The sequence below is a fragment of the Stylophora pistillata genome, chromosome 9, assembly GCF_964205215.1.
Source record: "Stylophora pistillata chromosome 9, jaStyPist1.2, whole genome shotgun sequence".
NCBI lineage: Eukaryota > Metazoa > Cnidaria > Anthozoa > Scleractinia > Pocilloporidae > Stylophora > Stylophora pistillata.
In genome coordinates this window covers 6,900,117-6,922,887 of record NC_142527.1, presented here as the reverse complement: position 1 = coordinate 6,922,887, position 22,771 = coordinate 6,900,117, and the positions used below count along the sequence as shown (strand labels likewise).

The 22,771-nt window shown below is 38.9% G+C and overlaps 3 protein-coding genes and 1 long non-coding RNA gene across 4 annotated transcripts; all 4 read right to left on the bottom strand.

Moving 5' to 3' along the window:
• Positions 1-3,082: 3,082 nt before the first annotated feature.
• LOC148722987 (uncharacterized) lies at positions 3,083-3,783 on the bottom strand. The gene has a single exon (XM_088734381.1). The coding sequence runs from the start codon at positions 3,650-3,652 to the stop codon at positions 3,083-3,085; it is 570 nt and encodes a 189-aa protein (XP_088590507.1). The 5' UTR covers positions 3,653-3,783.
• Positions 3,784-4,680: 897 nt separating this feature from the next.
• On the bottom strand, positions 4,681-5,145 carry LOC148722986 (uncharacterized). Its single transcript, XM_088734292.1, has one exon. The coding sequence runs from the start codon at positions 5,128-5,130 to the stop codon at positions 4,777-4,779; it is 354 nt and encodes a 117-aa protein (XP_088590418.1). The 5' UTR covers positions 5,131-5,145; the 3' UTR covers positions 4,681-4,776.
• A 1,858-nt stretch (positions 5,146-7,003) lies between these two features.
• On the bottom strand, positions 7,004-17,441 carry LOC148722985 (uncharacterized). Its single transcript, XM_088734291.1, has 15 exons — positions 17,359-17,441; positions 16,952-17,058; positions 16,602-16,693; positions 16,400-16,476; positions 16,089-16,190; positions 15,632-15,710; positions 15,468-15,522; positions 15,091-15,186; positions 14,821-14,916; positions 14,549-14,650; positions 13,983-14,111; positions 13,751-13,876; positions 13,499-13,534; positions 9,279-9,336; positions 7,004-8,925 (listed from the first exon to the last, which is right to left on the bottom strand). The coding sequence occupies exons 3-15, from the start codon at positions 16,658-16,660 to the stop codon at positions 8,834-8,836; spliced, it is 1,107 nt and encodes a 368-aa protein (XP_088590417.1). The 5' UTR covers positions 16,661-16,693; positions 16,952-17,058; positions 17,359-17,441; the 3' UTR covers positions 7,004-8,833.
• A 720-nt stretch (positions 17,442-18,161) lies between these two features.
• Positions 18,162-18,979, bottom strand: LOC148722984 (uncharacterized). The gene is made up of 2 exons (XR_015992023.1): positions 18,657-18,979; positions 18,162-18,543 (listed from the first exon to the last, which is right to left on the bottom strand). It is a non-coding gene; the product is annotated as an uncharacterized LOC148722984 (long non-coding RNA).
• Positions 18,980-22,771: the final 3,792 nt, after the last annotated feature.

The following is a 22,771-nucleotide window of genomic DNA, read 5'->3' as shown; positions in this document are numbered from 1 at the left end:
TCGTATTTCGGAACCTCGTGCGTCCTTACTAGTAGTCTGATCTGTCTGTACGGTCTAAGTTTGCGTTCTTGAACTTTTTTGTGTTCGTTGCGAAGTCTTTGGATCTTGCATATATAACTACTCAGGCGTACAGAGAGGACAATCGGTAAGCACGTGTTTCTACCTTTCTTAGTTTCATTTCGTCGGTTTATTTCTAGCTTAGTAGTTTTGCCGTTTCCTGCGTTCGTGTTTTCATCACATCCAATTATTGTTCGGCTTTTTCCTTTCATGTCGTTTAGACTAGATTTTTTCGCTTGTGTTCTAGTTTGACGGTTTTGAGCATTGGCACATTGTAATAAAGACATTGGAAATCAACACGAAGTTCAGTGCTCTTAATCAGTGCTTCGACGTCCTTATTTCTAATTCTGAACCTGCGGTTACCGCGCCTGGAGTCAGTTACATTCGTGTTGTAGCTTTTAGAACAAGACAAACAAAAGGCGAGGCCAAAACCACAGGGCAACTGTTAATATAACAGAAAAACCCTTGTGAAGATGGAAACAGAACGAGAATGGGAATTCACCAAGAATGAGATTCAAAACCGAGTAGGCAGTAAATTTGGTGAATGGTTTAAAGGCTTGGAGCGAGATTTCACAACAGGGAAATGGAATTGGATCAATGGTAAACCTCTGACTTTTGACAAGTGGCAGGGCTCAAATCCTGACCAAAACGACTTAAATAGTTCAGTTTAAGAAAGAAAAAAAGTTACAAAATGCTTGAAAGAAGGCTAAGTATGGCTGAAATAGTGTTTTGAGAGTAGATAGATAGATAATATTCTTTAGACAGGGTGCGTTCTCACAGAAGTGGTTTTCAGAACGGCCCTGTATATCCCACCCATCCCACCCCAGGGGAGGACATCCATCACACAGTAATCTCGTGTGTGGGAAATTAACGTCTCCTACCCCAACCCTGCAGGAGACGGGACCTCCATTTATTCGTCCCTATCCGAGAAGACTAGAACATCTAACCATTTCTTGAGGTTATAGAAAGGCAGCAAATTCTTCTCAATTATTTTAAGACCCTGAGTGTTGGTCCGGCCGGGGCTCGAACCCTCGACCTCCCGCACAACAGTCCAGCGCTCTATCCATTGAGCTAATAATGAATAGCGAGAGTTGTAACAATCGGGAATTTCCCAGCAGACAGTTGAAGTTTTTTCGTGCTCGGAATCTTGATTTCCTTTTTCGTTTACATCGAATGAATTTCTGTCGTTTCTGTTTTCTGATTCTCTTTCTTCTTTCAGAGATAGCATTCTTCGTGTAACTGTCAAAAAAAGGGTAATCGCTTTTGGGCAAAACCAAGAGAAAGTCTGGGTCAAAGAATCGATAGCATAAGATTTTGACGAAGCGTAAAAGTGTAACCTGGCCCTTCCGCCAATTTCAATGTACCTCTTTATACATATACCTTTCACGATTTTATAACCGTTTTTTTTTTACAAGTACTTGGGAAAGTAACTAGAAAGACAATAAAACATGTTAATGTCAGAGTATACGAGTAGGGTCAGTGACTACCCAATTTTTACCCCCGTTTTTTTATTTTTATTTTATTTCTTTTCCCAATAAGTGTTGCTGACGGGCCAGGGATCCTCCACTACCACTTTACCAGTTGTTACAAACATTGGTGACCTCATGAATGACAAAAACTGCTTCACTCTTTGTATGACAATCGCTATCTTAGCAGGATTGTTGTTGATATCATCAATCATCCTTGCTGTGGTTTTGATACTGCTACGGAAGAAACAAAGGAAAATAGGTAGTTGATTTTATTGGCATTCCATTTAAAAATTTTACTTTAATTTTAGCTCTCTCTATTATCCTGGTCATCTAGGGGCAGACTTGATTGAAAAAAGAATCAAATCAAACGGACAAGTGTACCAAATGTAAAGTGTGCCAAATGATGAGTTAGGATAAGAAAAACACGAGTCGTGGCAAATAATTAAGAAAAAGCAAAAAAAAAAAAAAAAAGAAAAGAAAACTCTTTTTGTCTTAGTGTCCTGTAGTTGAATACTATGCTGCCTTGTAGGACCGACTGGTACTGCAAAAATAACATTTAAAGAAATTATTAGATTCTATGCCAAATTGGGATAAAATTGAGCAATCCAGACGGGCTAAAGAAAATACTCTATAATAACTTTAGGTAAGCTGAGGGTCTTAATGGTTTGATGGCTTTTATACGGCTGACGGTGAAAATTATTCCATCATCGTCACCAGAAATTGTTTTTAAGGTTAACATTTTTTACGACTCAAAACTTTTCAATTTAAAATTTTTTAAATGTTTTCATTTTTTTGGCGTTTGTAGCTTCCATTAAAACGCTGCGGCCGGCTAAACTAACGTACGTGTCGTTTGTAGTCTGGTTTCAATTTTTCCATCAGCCCAAACCTTAACTCTTCTGAGAAAATAAAAGTAGTGTGTTTGCTTGTTTGTTTGTTTGTTTTTCTTGCTTGTTTTTTTTGTTCATTATTATTATTATTATTATTATTATTATCGTTATTATTATTATTATTTTTATTATTATTATTATTATGCAGTACACACTTCTGAATGCTTTAGATTACAAATAAAATTGATATATGGAGCCAAAGGCGTAGCCTATTCAATCGTCACTACTACATAGATATAAGCTAAACTTTGAAGAAATTGTGTGCCCCTAGACCCTAAAAGGAAATAAATGTTCGATCAACCTATTAAAACCACGCTTGAACCTAGCTTCGTCAAGGAACTTAGTCCTATAGGACGTTAAAAGTTCAGACACAAATAAACCTAAGAGTTCTTAATTGGTATACCCATAGACCCTGAAATGGAGATAAATTTTTAAAACCTATACTTAAAACTAAAGTCGTTGGAAGAACTTAGTCCGATAGGAACTTGAAAGTCCTGTCGATGTTAAGGGAGCTAGAGACTACAGCTTTCTGCATGTTCCTTAGCACTTAGTGACATCGACCTCTTCCAACCAGTTGGCGTATCCTTTCCTTGACCGTTCGCGAGCTCCCTCCAAATGCGTCTATTATGATGTTATGCTGCTCAATCTTGTACTCTGGGCATCTCCTTCTTAATTCGTACCGCAGCGGGGCGTACTTGTTCGTCTTCCCTGCACATTACCACATATGCGGCACTTCACATCCTCACACGTGCGATTCCCTGTCTTTTTCCATCCCTTTGCTTTCAGTTCCTCAACATCTCTTTCCTTGGCAGCAGTCTTCAACCACATCCCAATCTTCTTCACAGGTGCTTCGAAATCGTTCGCTACACATGTGACCAATGGTTGGGGATGCACCAGAGATAAGTTGAGCCAAAACTCACATGCATATTTCTTGGCATCGTTCCCCATTGATCGCCGGCCCATCTCTTCTGATCTCTCCTCAAACCGCCTTACTACCTCCATAGCGGGATCTTCATTAGTACAGAGTACTGCAGCCTTAACCTTAACTTGCTTGTCCTCTCGTTCAAAACTCTTCAGCCCACGGCCCCCAAGCCCCCTCGGTAGATATACTAGGAACGTAGACCCAAGAGGGTGCTTAACCCCATTCTCAACGATAACCTTTCTTGCTTTTCTGTCCAGCCTCTTGCGTTCCGCTATGGGCCAGCACTGGGTGTGCATCAAGTAGCTTAGCACCGGCATCACAAACTGATTGTTTGTCTGCACCTTGTTGTAGTCTGAGAGCGGGCTAGTCCATATCAAGGATAGACGTTGAAATAGGTCTTGCCTGCGATCTGGAGACTGAGATTATCATTTTCTTTAGTGCTTTCCATAACTCCAAAGAACTTGTAATAGGACCCCTCACCCAAACTCTTGATAACCTCCCTCTCGCCGTCCTAAACACTCACTATCTCCTTCGATTCCAATGTCCCTCTTTTCACATGGGCCACTGAGCACTTTCTTTCGTTCCACTCAAGTCCTATGTCCTTCATCGCTCCTCTCACAACAACCATAACGCTCCTTAGCTTCTCTCTTGACGCTGCAAAGACCTTTAAATCATCTATATACATAAGATGAGTTACAACCAGTCTGATCGACTTAGATAATCTGTAGCCTTCAGTCGCTTTCAACATCCACGAGACCGGGTTCATGCATACCGTATAGAGCCTGGCGCAAAGGGCGACACCCTGCGGAAGTCCCCTCCTAAAGGCTATCACCTCCGATGTCTCCATGCCATGGGCTGTGCGCACTAATATTCCGGTGTTCCAGCTGGCACTAAGCTTGTGAGCGACCTTGCAAAGCCATGTTGGGAACCTATGCATCGTAAACATCTCCATTCGCCATCCATGATCCACACTGTCATAGGCTTTCCGTACGTCCACCAATGCCATGCTCACGTTGCGCTTCCCACGCTGACTATCCTGACCAACCATTCTATCGACCAACAAGTTATCACCAGTTCAGCTACACCCTTCCTTCGCACCACGTTGATCTCCCTACATTAGATCGGACTTCTTGAGGTGCTCATCTATGAGTTCCAGGAGACATGACGTGTACTACTTGAGGATTGTGTTCAAGCACGTTATTGGTTTGGTGTTATCGCTTAAAAACTGGTTTGGGGATCAGCGAAGTTTTACCCTTCGTAAACCAAAGTGGGACGTCATATACAGCCCCTTATTATTATTAATATTAATTATTATTATTGTTATTGTTATTATTACTATTATTATTATTATCATCTCTGATTCTTCTTGATTCTTCTGTCCTTACACCATTAGCGCCGGATCCAATCCAGGTTCTGAGGCTCCAATGGGTAGTCATGGTCTTCATTCGATCGATAGAACTTTTCGGAGGATGTGGCTTGATCCTAGGAGGGTGATCTTTTGAAGTTCTGTGATGTTAATTTTTCCTGGTATCTTGTCAATGTGATTTTCAATGCCTTTCTTGACTACTCCAAGTACCCCGATGACAACAGGCACTGTTAGTGTTTTTAATCCCCACATTTTCGTAATCTCAATTTCCAGATCTTTATATTTGGACAGTTTCTCTACTACTTTTCCTGATGTATTTCGGTCGGAGGGGATTGCCATATCTATCAGCATGTATGTCTTTTCCTGCTTATCTTTAATAATAATGTCAGGTTTATTAGCTTTGATCGTTTTATCGGTGTGTACTTGCATATTCCAGAGAATGGTAGTTTTTTTCAATTTCCTTAACATTTTCTGGTTGGTGCTCGTACCACTTATCATTTGCTTTGATGTTGTAATGCTTTAAGATCTTCCAGTGCATGTCAGTTGCGGCGTTGTTATTCCTTTTGATGTAGTTGGTTTTGGCCAACTCCGGGTATCCAGATAGAAAGAGGTCGATGCTTTTATCATACCTATTACATAACCGGAAGAGTGGACTAGTTCCGTCTTTTATGATTTTATGGTGGTATAATCTTGTAGCTAAACCTTGGTCTTGAGCTCTTATTATTTTACTGAAGACTTAAAAGTCTTCAGTTTCAGCTTTCAATCCTGTTCCTTTCAGCAAATTATTTGTTTCCTTAAAGTCCACATCTGCTTCCATGATTTTCGACAGATATTGTCCGTGCATGGCTTTGCTTTCCCACTTCTGTTTGATGTGGTCTAGCGCTTGTGACTTGGCACGTTGTTTAACTCTCTTAGCTAGCTTGGTAACTGACTCTTTGTTCTTTCTTTCTATCTCCTTCAAATTTATTTCTTTCTTGAATTTTTCAGCATATTTTCTTTATTATTACGGATAATAATAGTATTTTATCTAATTTAGGAATGAAACTGTAATAAAGTAAGTAGTTCATATTTCACTTGTTTTTATTTTAATGATTCTGTTGATGCACGTCATTTGCGTGACGGCGCTTTAAGTTACAGTTACACGCGTCACTTGCGTGACAGTGCTTTACGTTACAGTTAGGTTCTTTAGCTATTTTTGGATGTGATTGATTTAGTACGTGCAGAGCGTGTGTGTGGAGTAGACATTTTTTGCTGTGGTCTACAAAAAGAGATTATAAAGGCCTACGGTGTCGCGGGACAGATATGTAAGTTCGTTTCATCGTAATTTATCCTTATTGCTTGTGGTTAGCCCAGTTCGCAGTTCGATTAATATATTATTCATTTGGATCACATTTTGTTCCTGGGCAACCGAGCTCGATATGCATTTGCCGTACTCGATTACCATTCCTGCTCGATGAGCAAACCACGTTTTATAATCGAGCTCGATAACTACAAGTCGAGCTCGATTACTAATCGAGTACGATTGCTAATCGAGCTCCATAACTTATCGAGCTCGATAACTTATCGAGCTCGATAACTTATCGAGCTCGATAACTAATCGAGCTCGATAACTAATGGAGCTCGAATTTTTGTCGAGCGCGGTTAGAGTAATAACGAGAAAGACTGGGAACGAGTCAAACACTGATTGAGGAGGACGATGGCGGGTAGTGGTGTCTTTGCAAGAACCTTGATCATTGGGTGAGTACTTCGGACGTTTTTAAGTTTCAGCGATAGAATTCAAAGGGAAGGTATAAAAGAAGTTGGAGCAAATATATTGGAAACTGAAGTTTTCTCAAAGCATGAAAACCCCGGGTCAGGTGTAAGCATTTCGGGTAAAGAAGGATACACTTTAATCTACACTTGATTAAAACTTCGCTCGAATGGGACTTAACACAGACAAGAACTTTAGTAATCCTTATTTTATTGTAAAACGTAAAAATTTGATGGTGAAGTACGCAGGGGAATACTTGTATCCCTTATTTTCACTTAAGTTCTTCACTTGAGTTCGATAGAAGAAATTAAAGGTCTCATCTTTACGTTCACTATAAAATTATGTACACTTTTTTAAACTCAAATAAAGCAACCTATGGTTTATAGCGAGATTTTTTAAACCATTCCATCACCTTGCAACGCAATTCCTTTCCTTTTTACTTAAGTAGCCAAAAGTAGCAGCCTTTTAAAGCAAACTTGTGTCTCGAAAACCTCGACCAGGAGGTAACACTTCTGAGCACAGTGATATGGCTACTTAACTATGTTTTTCAAACTCTCATTCACAATAAGAGAAAAAATAATAAAATAACCCGGCTGAATATTTAGGCTTGCAGCTTAGAAAATTACTTAAGTGCTTGTAAATATGAGGATTTTTGTCTCTCACTGGATGTTCCTTTGGCCTTAGCTAGTGGAAAAATGTTGAGTTGTCTTACTATTAAATGTAACCTTGGTTACATCCAGCCCATCTACACTGACAACTAACAAGGGATTCTGAGGCATCCGAAATTTGATCTATAGGGCTTAAGAGGCTTTCTCTTTTATTTCCACTCAGTCAATTTCGCCTGAAACTCTTTCAACAGAAATATTATACTTAGGAAAGAACTAAATTAGATCTGGTTTGATTCGAAATAGTTTTCTGACTGCATTGGGGGCCATAATTATTTAGGGACTTTTGCAAGATCTTGAAAATTGAATTATAGACATATTTGTAACATTGCTAAATATTTGATTTGCATAGTTCAGCTACGAAATTCATATCAGATTGCTTAAAAACCTTTCTAGTTTGCAAAGAAAGTTTGAATTACCCTCTCAATATAATTATTTGAAATGGCAAACTTAAGCATATTCTGGCCCCTATAAATCAGGCAAAATTATTTTTGACACAAAACTGACCGAGTGGAAATAAGGGAGACAACCTCTTAATCTTAAGTACTTTTTTTTTCTTTGGAAGAAATGGAGATGATCCTTTAGTCAATGTGTTAGCAGAAATCCTTACAGCCTTATTATTAAGATTCTGGACTCAATGAACATACGGCCTAATTATAACAGAGGCATGGTATAGTGGATCTTCACTGAACTGAATGAACACAACTTTATAGGGAATCACTATCTTAAAAAGCTAAGGCTATGATTAATCCTTTGACTCCTATGAGTGACTAGCATCTAACTTCTCCTTACAATGTCACCCCTGAATTACACATTCAGGTCACAAAAATGAAGGAAATGTCATCACCAACTAAACACACTCTAGATTGTTAAAACTAATTTTTGTTGTTAACACTTTGGAAATGTATTAAGACAGGTATTGAGAATATCCCCTCCTGATATTAGGGTTTAAAGGGTTAACAGTACACTTTCTGAATGAATGCAGTCATTGTTGTATTGTAGCCTTAACATGTTGTGTTCATTCAACTTTGGTATGACTTGTATCAACCCTCTACACTCTAGCATTAGTATGCACATTCTCCATACTGTTCTCTACACATTTCCTAAGGTGCTGACAAGGAGAGTTTGTTTATTTATCAAGAGCTTCTCCAGTTAATGATTATTTCCTCAAACCTTCATGGCCTTGTGTGTGATTGAAGGATGATATTTTATGGAGAAATTAGATCCAAGTCCCTTTAAAGGTTTAAGTAGGAGATTTTAAGTGATTGGGACAGTGGAACCTCGATTTAATGAACCTCTATACAACGAAGTTGTTGGTATAATGAACTGATACTTCAGTTCCAGCCTGGCTAAAGTTACAGTAATAGGAATGCTGTAGAACCTCTATAATTATAACGAACCCTCCATATAAGTAAGCAATTTCCCCAGTCTCTTGGCACTTCATTAAATTGAGCTTCCACTGTACATGTTATCTATTTCTATTTACTACTTGAAAGGAAAAGTTGAAGAAAAAAGTTGTGTTCCTTTTACACATAACCAGTATTGTAAACAAGAAAAAACCCTAATATTGTAATAGAATATCATTTGCACTTGTATACTTATGGTTAGGTGAGGTACACATGAAATGAATTTAGTAGTAATTTGGGATCTGCCTTTGTCTTGGTATGATCAAGTTTACTGGTATTACTGATCATGAGGGATGTAACACAATTTATTTTTAGTGTTTGGGATCTTCCCTCTTTCTCTTTCCCTTTCGATCCTTGTGAGATCTTTTTTCCTTTCTCTTTTTTTTAACCTGCCTGGCTCCATCTTTTGTTTCCATGTAACATAGAGGGAAAAGTGAGAGATTAGTTGAATGTTGTAATGTGCTCACTAGAATAAAGGCAAAAATGAGGGTTGTTCATGTTTACATACCATCAACTGATGATAAAAATAACAAGCTAAGGGGCTTGTTGGAGATATTTTGGGATGTACCCCCCAATCAAATTCACAACCATTATAATTTATTTTGTTCATTTACTGGAAGAAACAGGTGCCTCACTGTGCTTCACCATGGCACAAACACTGCACAAGCAAGTTTGATAAAGAAGAGTTTTGAATATAAATATGAAGTTGGTGGTGTTAACATTGGTCATGCTTATTCTATTTACTATTTTGTTTACCTTTCATTGTCTCTGAGAGTTCCTCTTCGTCTGAGGGGTAGTTTCCCTTGAATGACACCTGCAATGAAACAAAGGCAGAGGGTGATATGCCACTCATCCCATGAGTGGCATACCACCCTTGTGTAGGTGCTGCTGGGAAGTATTATCCAGAGAATTTAAATTATTCACTGGCCCATCTCTGAAAACTGTCATACAATTTGGACCCCTTAGGGTTCAGAAGGGGGGGAGGGGTGGGGTTGGTGGTGAGTTTATATAAAAATAATGGATTTAAGGGGGAACCATCTCCCTGAATGAAATGTTGGAAGGAGGGAGGTCACACTAAATATGTTAGTAATTGTATAGTTTTGTATTTAAATGAAAACTACATTTTCAAAAATAAACAAAAAGTTCATACATGACCGTTTCCATTCCAACAATTTCCAAAGTATCTCAGTAATTGTAGAGGTTACATGATTTTACACTATTTCGACAAATCTAAATGTTCAAAAATAAACAAGAAGTATATATATGAGTGTTTCCATCCAAAAAATTTTCAAAGTAATTCTTATTAATTATAGAATTTACATGATTTCATACTATTTAGATGCATCTACATGTTCAGAAACAAACAAAAAGTGTATAAACATGATTCTGCTTATGTAGTTATATCTCCTCTGCATTTGCATGACTTTTCATCCCAACACTTTTTAAAGTATCTTAGCAATTATAGATTTTACATGGATTTTATACCATTTAGATAACACTACATGTACTACATGCATTTGTCTTAATAATTCTTCTGCATTTATAATTATGACTGTTTCCATCACAACAGATTTCAAAACCAGGGTACTCTTATTAAGAGACATTTTATCGCGTTAGTCGTCTGCAATATCTCTTCGCTCATCTTTAGCATTGTCAAGCTCTTCCTTGTCACCATGCATCTGCGAGAGTCGCTTTTGTACTTCTCATCCATGCCATACTCTTCAGGATACATGAAGCAGTACGCTTAATCTCTGACTTCTAGCTTGAGTTTCATGGTAGTTCTACTCTCGTGGCATTACTAAAGTGGTGGCTTTGCAAGAGCTGTGCGAGGTATGTCGTATCTTGACTTGATCTCTGACTTCTTGATTGAGGTTTTTGGTAGTTCTGCTTTCTTGGCATAAGTGAAATGGTATCTTCACAAGAGCTGTGTCAGGTATGCTGCATCTTTGCCAAACAGCTAGCAAAACACTCTCAACGTCTACACTCTTTTAGGGACATGGTGTCTTTGCAGACATCTTGAATATGCCTCCCTAACTTTCGCTTCTCTCTCCAAGTGTCTTCATCTTGTGTTGCATTTAACATCTTGAGCTCGACACACTGCATCTGCTCTGCTAGAAGTCAGCAAATTGTTCTCCTTGCTTCAGGGTAAGCCAATGTTACTAGAAAAGCAAGGGATCGTGAAGGCAACATGTGTGGTTGATAACCTCCAGCATATCAAGGTGATGCAGCTCGATAAGAAGAAAAGAGGAGAGCAGGCAAAGGATAACAAAAAAGAAACCACCACAAAAACACAGGAAAGACTCTTCCTGATTATTCTGGGAAAGATTGGTTTGAAGAATGTAAACAACTTTTTTCACAAGAGAGGATAAAGTGCCTCAAGCACCATGGCCTTTGACTAATATATCAACAGCATTAAGAACTACACAGTGGATGTTTTGCAACGTATTGACTTTTCCAACTGAATCCTGAAGGCTGTGGTTCAGTAATGCTGCAAACACAACTGAAAGAAAGAGATCTAACTTGTAGGCAATCCTTGCAAGACAGTGAAAACCCCAACTTAGCTAAAGTTAAGTAGAGCAAAGTGAAAGCCATGCAAGTGGTAACAATGAGAACGACAATGATTCCATCAACTCTGGAGAGGAAGATAACTCTACAAATGATGTCCTTCTTGCTTTTATCAATAACTAGAGAACAAGTTGAAAGGCCAACAGCAACACACCCAGGAAGTTTCAAAAGGAAGACCATAAGAAATTGAGTCATAAATCATTTCATTCTTAACACTTTTAATCATGGAAAACAGGGAAGAAATGTCATAATTAACAAACCTAGATGGCTTTTCGATTGAACATCTGTAGAATGAGCTATGACCATCATTATAATAACAAGAAATGAAAATAGTATAGTGTACTATAAAGTACATGGCCGTGGGGGAGTTATATATATATAACTGCATATATATATATCTATAAATTTATTTTTAAGGAATGATCATGGCAAAGAATGACACTTATCATGAAGTATCCTGTTAAGGGTTATCATTAGCCACAAATTAAAAACATCAGGTTAGAGTTAAGGTTAGGGGACACTTCATAACAGTGATTTTGGGGTGAGGAGAAGAGTAAGGGAATACCTCACAATGCACAGTGCTTACTGTCTGGCTGAATTATAAAATAAAAGAATAATTTAAAAATAGATAGGAAGAGCCTGGTCAAAGTAGCTTCAGCTGGATGGGGGGGGGGGGGGGGGAAGGGTTATGGAGGGAGAATAATTAAAGGATACCAGGTCGCATTGGACACAGCTAAGGAATAGCTGGTCAACAGTGGCCCTGGAGGGATCACGAAGGGGTATGATCTAAGGATACCAGGTCACAACCGGACACGGCTCACGGAGAGCTGGTCAACGGCAGCCCTGGGGAGATTACCAAGGGGTATGATCTAAGGATACCAGGTCGTAACCGGACACGGCTCACGGAGAGCTGGTCAACGGCGGCCCTGGGGGGATTACGAAGGGGTATGATCTAAGGATACCAGGTCGCAACCGGACACGGCTCACGGAGAGCTGGTCAACGGCGGCCCTGGGGGGATTACCAAGGGATATGATCTAAGGATACCAGGTCGTAACCGGACACGGCTCACGGAGAGCTGGTCAACGGCGGCCCTGGGGGGATTACTAAGGGGTATGATCTAAGGATACCAGGTCGTAACCGGACACGGCTCACGGAGAGCTGGTCAACGGCGGCCCTGGGGGATTATGAAGGGGTATGATCTAAGGATACCAGGTCGTAACCGGACACGGCTCACGGAGAGCTGGTCAACGGCAGCCCTGGGGGGGTTACCAAGGGGTATGGTCTAAGGATACCAGGTCGCAACCGGACACGGCTCACGGAGAGCTGGTCAACGGTGGTCCTGGGGGGATTACGAAGGGTTATGATCTAAGGACACCAGGTCGCAACCGGACACGGCTCACGGAGAGCTGGTCAACGGCGGCCCTGGGGGGATTACCAAGGGGTATGATCTAAGGATACCAGGTCGTAACCGGACACGGCTCACGGAGAGCTGGTCAACGGCAGCCCTGGGGGGGTTACCAAGGGGTGTGGTCTAAGGATACCAGGTCGCAACCGGACACGGCTCACGGAGAGCTGGTCAACGGTGGTCCTGGGGGGATTACGAAGGGTTATGATCTAAGGACACCAGGTCGCAACCGGACACGGCTCACGGAGAGCTGGTCAACGGCGGCCCTGGGGGGATTACCAAGGGGTATGATCTAAGGATACCAGGTCGCAACCGGACACGGCTCACGGAGAGCTGGTCAACGGCGGCCCTGGGGGGATTACCAAGGGGTATGATCTAAGGATACCAGGTCGTAACCGGACACGGCTCACGGAGAGCTGGTCAACGGCGGCCCTGGGGGGATTACCAAGGGGTATGATCTAAGGATACCAGGTCGCAACCGGACACGGCTCACGGAGAGCTGGTCAACGGCGGTCCTGGGGGGATTACGAAGGGTTATGATCTAAGGATACCAGGTCGCAACCGGACACGGCTCACGGAGAGCTGGTCAACGGCGGTCCTGGGGGGATTACGAAGGGTTATGATCTAAGGACACCAGGTCGCAACCGGACACGGCTCACGGAGAGCTGGTCAACGGCGGCCCTGGGGGGATTACCAAGGGGTATGATCTAAGGATACCAGGTCGTAACCGGACACGGCTCACGGAGAGCTGGTCAACGGCAGCCCTGGGGGGATTATGAAGGGGAATAATCTAGAAATGTCATGTCATAGGAGTCCTGGCTTACAAGTCACCTGGGGCATTTATGAAGGGAAATAATCTAAGGATACCAGATCAATGTTAATATGCTAATATAAGTGCAGTTCCAAATAAAAACAGAGTTCGATCATCATTTAATACAAACTTGACATTCTATCTGAAATTGAGAATGAAACCCCTATTTTCTAGTAAATGACTTTTGCACCTACCAGTGACAGCTCCGAGGTAGTCATCTCCTCAGTATTCTGAAAATTTGATAAAGAATTTAAAATTAGACCATTATGATGAAAGGTCACACTTAAAATAACTTATTATGCTACCCTAGCCCATGCTGTTCTTTGGTATTTAATGATTTTAGAGAATTAAGAGTTAATTCATTTTCAGAACTAAATGTGGATCGAATGGGAATGCGTTATTTCAAGACAATGAAAAAACTAAAGTGGGTTCTGATTGAAACATACCCTCTCTAAAAGGTCCAGGACTTCGTCCCCTTGTAGACAATCAGAGTGCCTCACCACTTCCCTTCTTCTCTGTAGCGTGAAGTGGAGTGGTACTTCAACGAGCGAACCAATCCAGTCATAGACTTCCTATTTATTGTTTTCATATCATCAAAAAAGAAAACATACATCACTTACTATCACCAACATCATCATGACTTTGTATCATGTAGTATATATTACATTATATTCTTACCTGGAAAAAGGCATTCTTTTCAAAGGCCCTGGAAAACTTTTTTCCATTGCCAATACGGATGAAAATGGTTGTTCCACCACCATTAGTTGGTGGTGCTGTCATCCTCGCCCTGCGTAGAGCCCTTATTTTCTATAAAGACAAACATTATTATGACGGATATTATTATGACAGATAAGGCATATCACAGTGTACACAATTATAAAATAAACATACATGGGTAGGTATATTTAAATGGAAAATCACTGTATACACTTGACACAACTTTAGATTATGAATTAGTTGAGTTGAATAATCAGAGTACACTTCATTCTTAATTTGTTCAAACCTCTTGTGGACCTAAACTTAAGATTAGAGAGAATGCTGGACACAGTGCACACAATTATTATAAAACAAACATGCCTGCATAGGTATATTGAAATGGAAAATCACTGTATACTCTTTACATACCATGACATTAGATTATTAATTAGTGTAGATGACTTATGGGAGTACATTTCATTCTTAATTTTTCCAAACCTTACATGTATCAGAACTTAAGATCAGAGAGAAAGCAGATGATAACTTACAGAGGTTTTATTCTGACTGTTTACAGTTATTGTATTGTTGGAACAGGTTCCTTGAGAGCTGCTAGCAGTGTTAGTGTTACTGCTAGGACTGGACTGTATTGCCTGTTTTAAAAATTGAAGTGTTCTAATGGGTATGTTAGGGAGTAAAATTAAAATAGCACTATTTGGCAAGTGTTTCCTGATGACTGATGTGAGTACATTTCATTCTTCATTTTTCCAAACCTTACATGTACTTAAACTTAAGAGTAAAGAGAAAGCAGATGATAACTTACAGAGGTTTTATCTTGATTTTTGACAATATTGTTAGAGCTGGTTCCCTGGGAGCTGCTGGCAGTGTAGGTGTTACTCCTGGGGCTGGACTGTATTGCCTGTTTTAAAAGTTAAAGTATTCTAGTGGGTATGTTAGGGAGTAAAATTAAAATAGCACAATTTGGTAAGTGTTTCCTTTGAGATCACTGATGTGAGTACATTTCATTCTTCCTTTTTCCAACGCTTACATATACTTAAACTTAAGAGTAGAGAGAAAGCAGATGATAACTTACAGAGGTTTTATCTTGATTGTTGACAATATTGTTAGAGCTGGTTCCCTGGGAGCTACTGGCAGTGTTGGTGTTACTGCTGGGGCTGGACTGTAATGCCTGTTTAAAAAAATAAATTGTTCTGAGGGGTATAATAGGTGTTACAATTAAGTCCTTTGAGATAACTAATGGGAGTACATTTCTGATTGTTTACAGTATTGTTGGAGCTGGTTCCCTGGGAGCTTCTAGCAGTGTTGGTGTTATTACTGGGGCTGGACTGTAATGCCTGTTTTTACATTTAAAGTTTTCTAATGGATATAACAGGGAGTAAAATTAAAATAATGTGATTTTGTAAGTGTATTATTTTGAATTGAATTCAAAACTGGGGGGGTCTTGTGTACCTGGTACTGTAGCTCTTGACTTTTTCTTTGTTTCCGCCAGTCATCCAACTTTTTCCTGTTGAGAGAAGAACCTGTACATGTCAGTACCTTTCATTCTCATGTTTTAGATTTTATAATCTTTTTTATTTTGAATACATAAATAGCTGAAAGTTTGCATTCCATACCATTCATCCCTCATTGCAGAACATAGAGCCTGTGCTCTGCCAATGGAATCTTGAAGGCCCACACGATCCAAGTTTGCTTCTTGTAAGGTACAAGGTACAAAACATGTTAGTGTTAAAAAGATTAATAGATCGAAGCTTTTCTTGTTGTAGGGATGATTATTAAAGACCTTGCAGAGATTCCTTTAGAGGAAATTTTGTGTTTGTTGAACATGGAAGTTAGAAAAAAATATGTTTTTGGGACATGTACATGTCCCTTTTTGTTTGTTGGGTTTTTTTGCAGGGGGGGTATCATAAACAATCTATGGATAATCAGAGTACTGGTGAAGCAAAGAGAAGAGCTTGCAAATTATTCTACCCCAGTCACTACCTTAATGACAAATGATACACTTTTAAAAATGAAAGGTGTCATTCACATTACCACAAAATAGATTTAGAATTTCAAAATTATCACGCTTACCCTCAAAGATTTCCACGCACTGTGGCATGTTTCTGCTATGGCAAGGGGCCAGAACAAATACCACAATGCCAGGGCTTTGTGAAATACCATATTTTACTCTGACTGCAATGAAAAGTACAATCACTCTTGTGCTAATAATAACATCCACAAAACCACCCTAATATTCATGTTAATATCAAAAATAGCAACAGTCATGATAACTATGATAATTATAATTATTACTTTAATGCTAGAAAAAAAAAAAGCTGATTAAAATTAATACTTAGGTGTATTTGCTTTTGCATTCTTAACCAAAGATTAGGTTTAGCTACCTTTCTGGGCTTCATCGCTGCTGTCCTTTGCAATCCAGAAGTAAATATCTGGGCTGTTTGCCACAGTGTGGAGCATGCTTGAAAAAGTAAATACAGAGAAGGTTAATAAATATCAAATACACTTGAGTTAAACAAAATGTGGAGACAGATTAGGCAGAGAAAAATCAATAAAAAAATAAAAGCAAATGCTGAGTGAACTAACCTAACCAGTCTTCTCTTGCTAACAAGAGGACAGCTGAAGGGCAAAAGCACAGCCACCATTATGCGACCATCCTCTGATCCTTGCCATGTGAACTAAGATAAAAAGAAACAGTACAGTAAGATATGTTCATGAACATGACTGTACTATTTGAATTGTTCACAGCTATTTTCCCACAGTTGGTGGTCAAAAGAAAAAACGGGTTCTATTTGACAGACTTGTTTGTAGCTCCTGGTTTTTTTTTTTAAACCTGCAAATTAGTTTCTTTTTCCCTGCCGATCAAAGGGTAGGATATGAGTGATGATCTCATCCTATGTGGGCTTTTTCTACATACTGCTAAACAAGCTAATTACCTCTTCAAAAGAGTGGATAAGAAATGAAATGGCTGTGCTTTGCCCTCTTTCCTCTAAAAGATTAATGCATTGCAGCACCTCATTGGTCCTGCTATGAACAGCTTCACCTATAAGAAATGGGGAATTATGAGGAGAGTTTCCATGATGTTCACTTAATAAAGGATATTTTATATACCAGGATAAAAAATTGTAAAAAAAAAAATTATTAAAATGTTTAAATCAAATGTTTTCGGCTGTTTGCCATCTGATGATGCCATCTGATGATGGCAAACAGCTGAAAACGTTTGGTTTAAACATTTTAATAATTTTTCCATAATCTTTTAGCCTTGTATATATAATATCCATGAGGAGAGTGATTGTAGTAAATGTGTATGAATGTATTCAGTTGGATTAGACATTGTGTATACCTGTGCTTTTGGTGCTCAGTTTGTTGTTTAATGCACTATCTGAGGTAAACTCATTGCAAATATACTTGTTATCACTCCTGATATCGAATGATCATCAGTGACATAGCCATCTAGAGAGACAAAATAATATAATTAATACAGGTATACTTGTTCATTGATAAAGAATAATGTAGATGATAGTTTATATACTTATTAAACTAAATGATTGGGGCATTATGCTTGCAAGGATGTGATCTCCCAAAGTACAGACACACAGATGCATTGGCTTTGTTAAAAATGGTTCTTGTAATCTTTCTCTGAGCAGATGCATGGGAAAAAAGGAGGTTAGCATGGTACAGGCATTAATGGAAATTGATTTCCATTTATTTCAGTAAGACATCAAGGTGAGCTTACAGAGTCTAGCCTCTTCTGAGTAAACTATCACTTCTGCAAAAAAAAAAATAAAGAAATAAATAAAAGATAGGAAGTACTTTGATGTAAAAGATGATAATCCCACAAATCATTACTTCCTTTACCTCAGTGTAGGATAATACAGACTAATCACCAATTTTCATATGTAGTTATCCCTATGTAAGTCCATTATTTATGAGTCCATTGAAGCACTTAATACCATATTTGTCTATATCCTTTCTTGAGTGATGTGTGACTCAGATTGGTAGGGTTTTTTCCAATAAATTTATATATGTCTAACTGGAACTGGAACTGGAACGAATACCTGTATCTGTGGGTAACTACATAACATAATGCTTCAGAAGTCTATAGTTTTAACTTACTTGAACATCCTTTTACTCACCATTAGTGTCATCTTCTGAGTCAGATGATACAATGGATGGTCCCATATTGTGGCCTAACAGAGGAAAAGGTGCAGACATCAAGATCAGGTCTATGGCAGAATTGTGAAAGGTCTTTAAATTAACTAAAGGTTACTTTTCACTTTCAGAGGTGTTGTTCAGGAAAATACTTGTATTCAGAGTAGTTTCACATAAATCCTTGCAAGCTGTACATCAGAAGAAAGCTTAATAACAGCTTCTTCTGAAAGTGTTACGAGCCTGCAAGGGGCGAAGTGATTAAGTGTTCTCCTATTGAATTTATTGGGTATCTTTATTAAGATCAATTGAAACTGTAATTGCACCAACTCACCGCCTTGGTTTGAATCGGACTCATCTGACAAGTCTGAGATCTCATCTGTTGAGTAACATTAGACTTAAATTGTAATCATCCTATACACACCCATATACACATTTAGAACACCAATGCAGAAAGCGAATAAAAAAAATAAGACAAACTTGCAGTTATACCTGATGTCAGTCCTCTTGCACTGGCAGTTGCCATTGCTGTGAGATATCGTCGCGTAGAAGCTATGATGTCAAAAGCAATTTAGATTACACTTAAAATTCAGAATTAAATTAGAACTTGTCATACTTCTTCGATTTTCATCTAGGCACTTTCAATTGGCAGGATGAGATGTACCCACTGAAAATAACATAACTAGTCAGTAAATTGAATTACAAAGGGAAAGACAAACTCCAAGCTGTTGGTAGTATAAGCAGATACCTTTCAACTCAGACTTGTAATTATTGATATTTTCAAATTTTTGTGAAGGATCTGAAAAGCTTAATTAATTTCAAATATTGACAAAACTTTTTTCCAGTTACCTCCATCAACTGGCAAAGGCATCAGATCCAGTGGAGTGGATGTGGAGGGTTGTGCTAGTGGCAGTGTAGATACAAGGCTGCTTGAAGATGAGGACAGTAAAGTGGCCTGTGATGATGTAGATGTTAAGGCAGCAGTGGATAGAGATGTGGATGGTAAAGTGACTGTGGATGATGGAGATGTTGAAGTAGCTGTAGATGTTGGTGGTAAAGTGACTGCAGATGGTGGAGATGTTGAAGTAGCTGTAGATGTTGGTGGTAAATTGACTGTTGATGAAGAAGATGTAGAAGTGGCTGTAGATGTTGGTGGTACAAGGGTTGGAGATGCTGAAGGTGTTGAAGAGGCTCCAGATGTGGGTGGTAAACTGACTGTGGACAATGAAGATGTGGAAGTGGATGCTGTTGATGAAGTGGAAGATGACAGAGCTGTGGTGAGAGAACAGGTTATGCATGCACATGTGGTGATCAAATGTCTATAATCTATAAATTTTTTTATAAATTTGACCGGAAATGGGCTTTTAGAAGACTGTTGCAAGTGTTTGTGGATACAATTATGACATAAAGGCCATCAACCTTTGAATTGTTTCATGTTAAGGTATGCATTTTGATAAAGCCAGCCTCTGCTACTCTATTAATATTTGGAAAATTGCAGTAGTCATGCACATCACTATTCCTAGGGTGATGAGGTAACAAATGACCAATTTCTTCTGAAAGTTCTGTGTAGTACCGGAGGTTTGTTATTTTCCTATTAATTTGTGCTAGAAGTTGCAAGGCTGCAGGGAAAGACACCTTACTTAGATATTAAGTAAATAAAGTATCGAGCATAAATATAAGTTCATAGAAAGCTAAATTGAATTAAAATTATGACAGAAAGATTGCCCAAGACATAATTATGCTCCATTTGACGATAACAACTTAAACACATTGTGCAGATGTAAGGTTTGGTTGACATAAGTAACATTTCAAATATACACAGACCTTGACTTGGTAAAAATATAAAGATCTTTTTCTTTCTACTTCCACCAAAGTGGTTCATGAGCTGCACGCCACTTTGAAGGCCAGTTGCCACTGTCCTCATTGCATGCCCTCTCGCATACGATGTTATTATTTCCAAGCTAGTGTAATAAAGTAATGACAGAAAGGTGATTGTAGTTACCCACACTAATTTTTCTGTTGAATTGAATTTAACTCTGGGTTTATTTCTGCAAGGTACATACATTAATTTCGCATGCACTGTGACATTTGTTTTAGTGGTATTTGCTTTAGATTGTAGCAATAAGAGAAAGATTGCACAGTATGTCACATGAAAAAGAGTATTGTAAGTTTAAATAATTCAATGTGCACTGGTACAAGGAAGATTATCATCTAAGATGTTCTTAATAAAATTGGCCAACATTTCATTTCATTTTTTTATCACGTCACAAATGATTGCAAACTGGCAAGTTGTTCGAAGTGTTGCCTTGTAACCAATTTTAAATGCAATAAATCCTCTCACTTGGCGAGAAATTCTCAATGTTATTAGTAATTGCAAGACATCTAAAGGAATATATATTACAGCAACCTTAGTTTTCTTTCATTCACGTTTACATCCAATCTCGCCTCTTTTCGGCATTTCGCTTATTTTATTACGGTACTTCTCATTCTTTTCCCTGGAACCATTTTTCTAGCCTACGATACAGATTATGTAGGGAGCAGCACTTACCTGCTAAGGTCTTTTCCTGTAAGGGGAGGAAATGCTCTCACCAGTAATTCTCCGATTTGGGAAGAGCTGTCGTTCTTTGTAAATGATAAATCAGAAATCCGCTTGGCGGTAGTGAGCCTGCCCAGCTCAGTCTTGTTTGGCACGCTTCTGTGCCGTTTATCCAGAAAGACAACAGTTCTTTGGAAAGCGCGCTTACTGCGGTTCATCTCGTAGAGTTGAAGGCTTAATCTAAAAGACTTAAGTGCTTGCTACACTAATCGATGTCCTTCGATGACGCGAAACCACGCCGAAAATGAAACTGACCGACGTGTATATGATTTATGTCTTAATTAAAGGCTTTTGTTTCACGGCACACCCATGTCACCTAGGCCTGTCGCTACGGGACACTTACACTGATAGTTAAACAATTTTGGGATCGTTTTCCGCAAATGCACCAAACGCAATTTTTTAATCGTCCAATTGTTCTTTAATTACATCAAACGGGCAAGTGACCCTTTTCTAGGAAGTGGTGTGCACACATAGACACCCGTACACGCAGAATGGAAACTTTATTGTTTGAACAGGAACTTGAGACCATGCATGGGTAACTGTCACTTCGCGGATCGATTGCTACCAGATCAGTATCAATTGTTATTGATGAATACGTGTCAAATTGTCCAGGGAATACACATTTCCCATTGAGGTCCACAAGGTGATATATATCGTTTACTTATCAGTTAATCTTGGTAATTTCAACAAATTAAAAGCAGATCTCGCTTGGACTAGATCACTCCGCTGCCTTATTCATTGCCAGATTCGCTATGTCTCATGAGCATTTTGAGTTTACTTCTCCTCCCGGCGCGCTATTTAACTGTTCTGTATGGTAAGTCTCTTTTTGTTTTCTTATTATTGCGATGATTTTTATCTGTCAGCAACTGCTTGTTTTCGCTGTCACGCATCGACAGATAGATCTTCAGTACATTCGTTAAGAAATTTCAATGTTATAGGAGATAGGTTAAGAAATAACTCTCTAATTTTTAGGTCTCTTTGTTTTCTAAACTTGAGATATTCGTCGAAATGTTTTGCGCAAATTTAAAGAGCCTAGTATGGAGTCGCAATTGTGGTGGGTGTATCTTTGGTTCACTAAAATTGCGGCCGGAAAATAGTGCAAAAAGTCTGAATTTAAATTTGGCTATCTAGCCTACTGATTATCTCAACTGAACCCAAAAAAATGTACAAAAGAACTTTTTATAACAGATAAGTCTATACTTTTCAACAACGTGGAGCTGTATGTCAAGCAACCACCATAACTCTGAACTTCAAAATGCGCTGGTTTTCAAACCAAGCTCGGTGTCGAGTTGAACATTTCAAAACAGATAAGAAATTAGACCCCCTTATGCCTGACGAGAATAAAAATTTTCGTGGCTCTTTATTTTTGGATTTCCGGTTTGAAGTCGCACTTAAAAATCAGCATTAAAGCAAACAATACCACGCAGCTTCTTTGAGAAAAAAATTGCGAATTCAAAATACAAAGGCTAAACATGACGTTTAAGGAGAACAACCGACAGCATTCAGGGCATTCAGAAGGCAGAAGTTCTTTTTAACTGCGGAACTATATTCGCATTTTCTGGGAAAAAGAGATCATGAGCGAAATTGTAATAATCTTCAGGCAAAAGGACGGGATGTTTAAATATCAAGGCAATGAAAATCATTAATGCAAACTTGCTTACTTCTGTGATCGAGCTGAAATGGTTTATACTTCACCAGTTGTCTTTCTAAGATGAGAGAAATGTTGCTCCCTCAACAGGAATTTGACCAATTAGACGAAATGATAGCAATGTGTCTAGGAACAGAAGTAAACTATGAAGCCTTAAAACATTAAGATTTATGTTCTGCGTTTGTTGTAACTCTGAGTAAGGAATCATTACTCCATGATTAAATTCCACTTTCCTTCGACAACTTTTCGAACTGAATTCCTTGCTAGCAGGGGTATTTTTGAAGGGAATTACTTGACTTGTCAACACTAGTTTTGCAATAGTGTGTACTAAACTCTCTTTATTGTCTGTTAATTTGAAGCCTA

Bases quoted from the DNA above. Each gene is read 5' to 3' on its own strand.
- LOC148722987 (XM_088734381.1), bottom strand. From the start codon at position 3,652: ATGCCGGTGCTAAGCTACTTGATGCACACCCAGTGCTGGCCCATAGCG.
- LOC148722986 (XM_088734292.1), bottom strand. From the start codon at position 5,130: ATGCAAGTACACACCGATAAAACGATCAAAGCTAATAAACCTGACATT.
- LOC148722985 (XM_088734291.1), bottom strand. From the start codon at position 16,660: ATGGTGGCTGTGCTTTTGCCCTTCAGCTGTCCTCTTGTTAGCAAGAGA. The intron at 16,191-16,399 runs GTAGCTAAACCT...TTTTCATTGCAG, and splicing joins CAGCGATGAAGCCCAGAAAG to TCAGAGTAAAATATGGTATT. The intron at 14,112-14,548 runs GTAAGTTATCAT...TTGTCTTTATAG, and splicing joins ACAGTCAGAATAAAACCTCT to AAAATAAGGGCTCTACGCAG.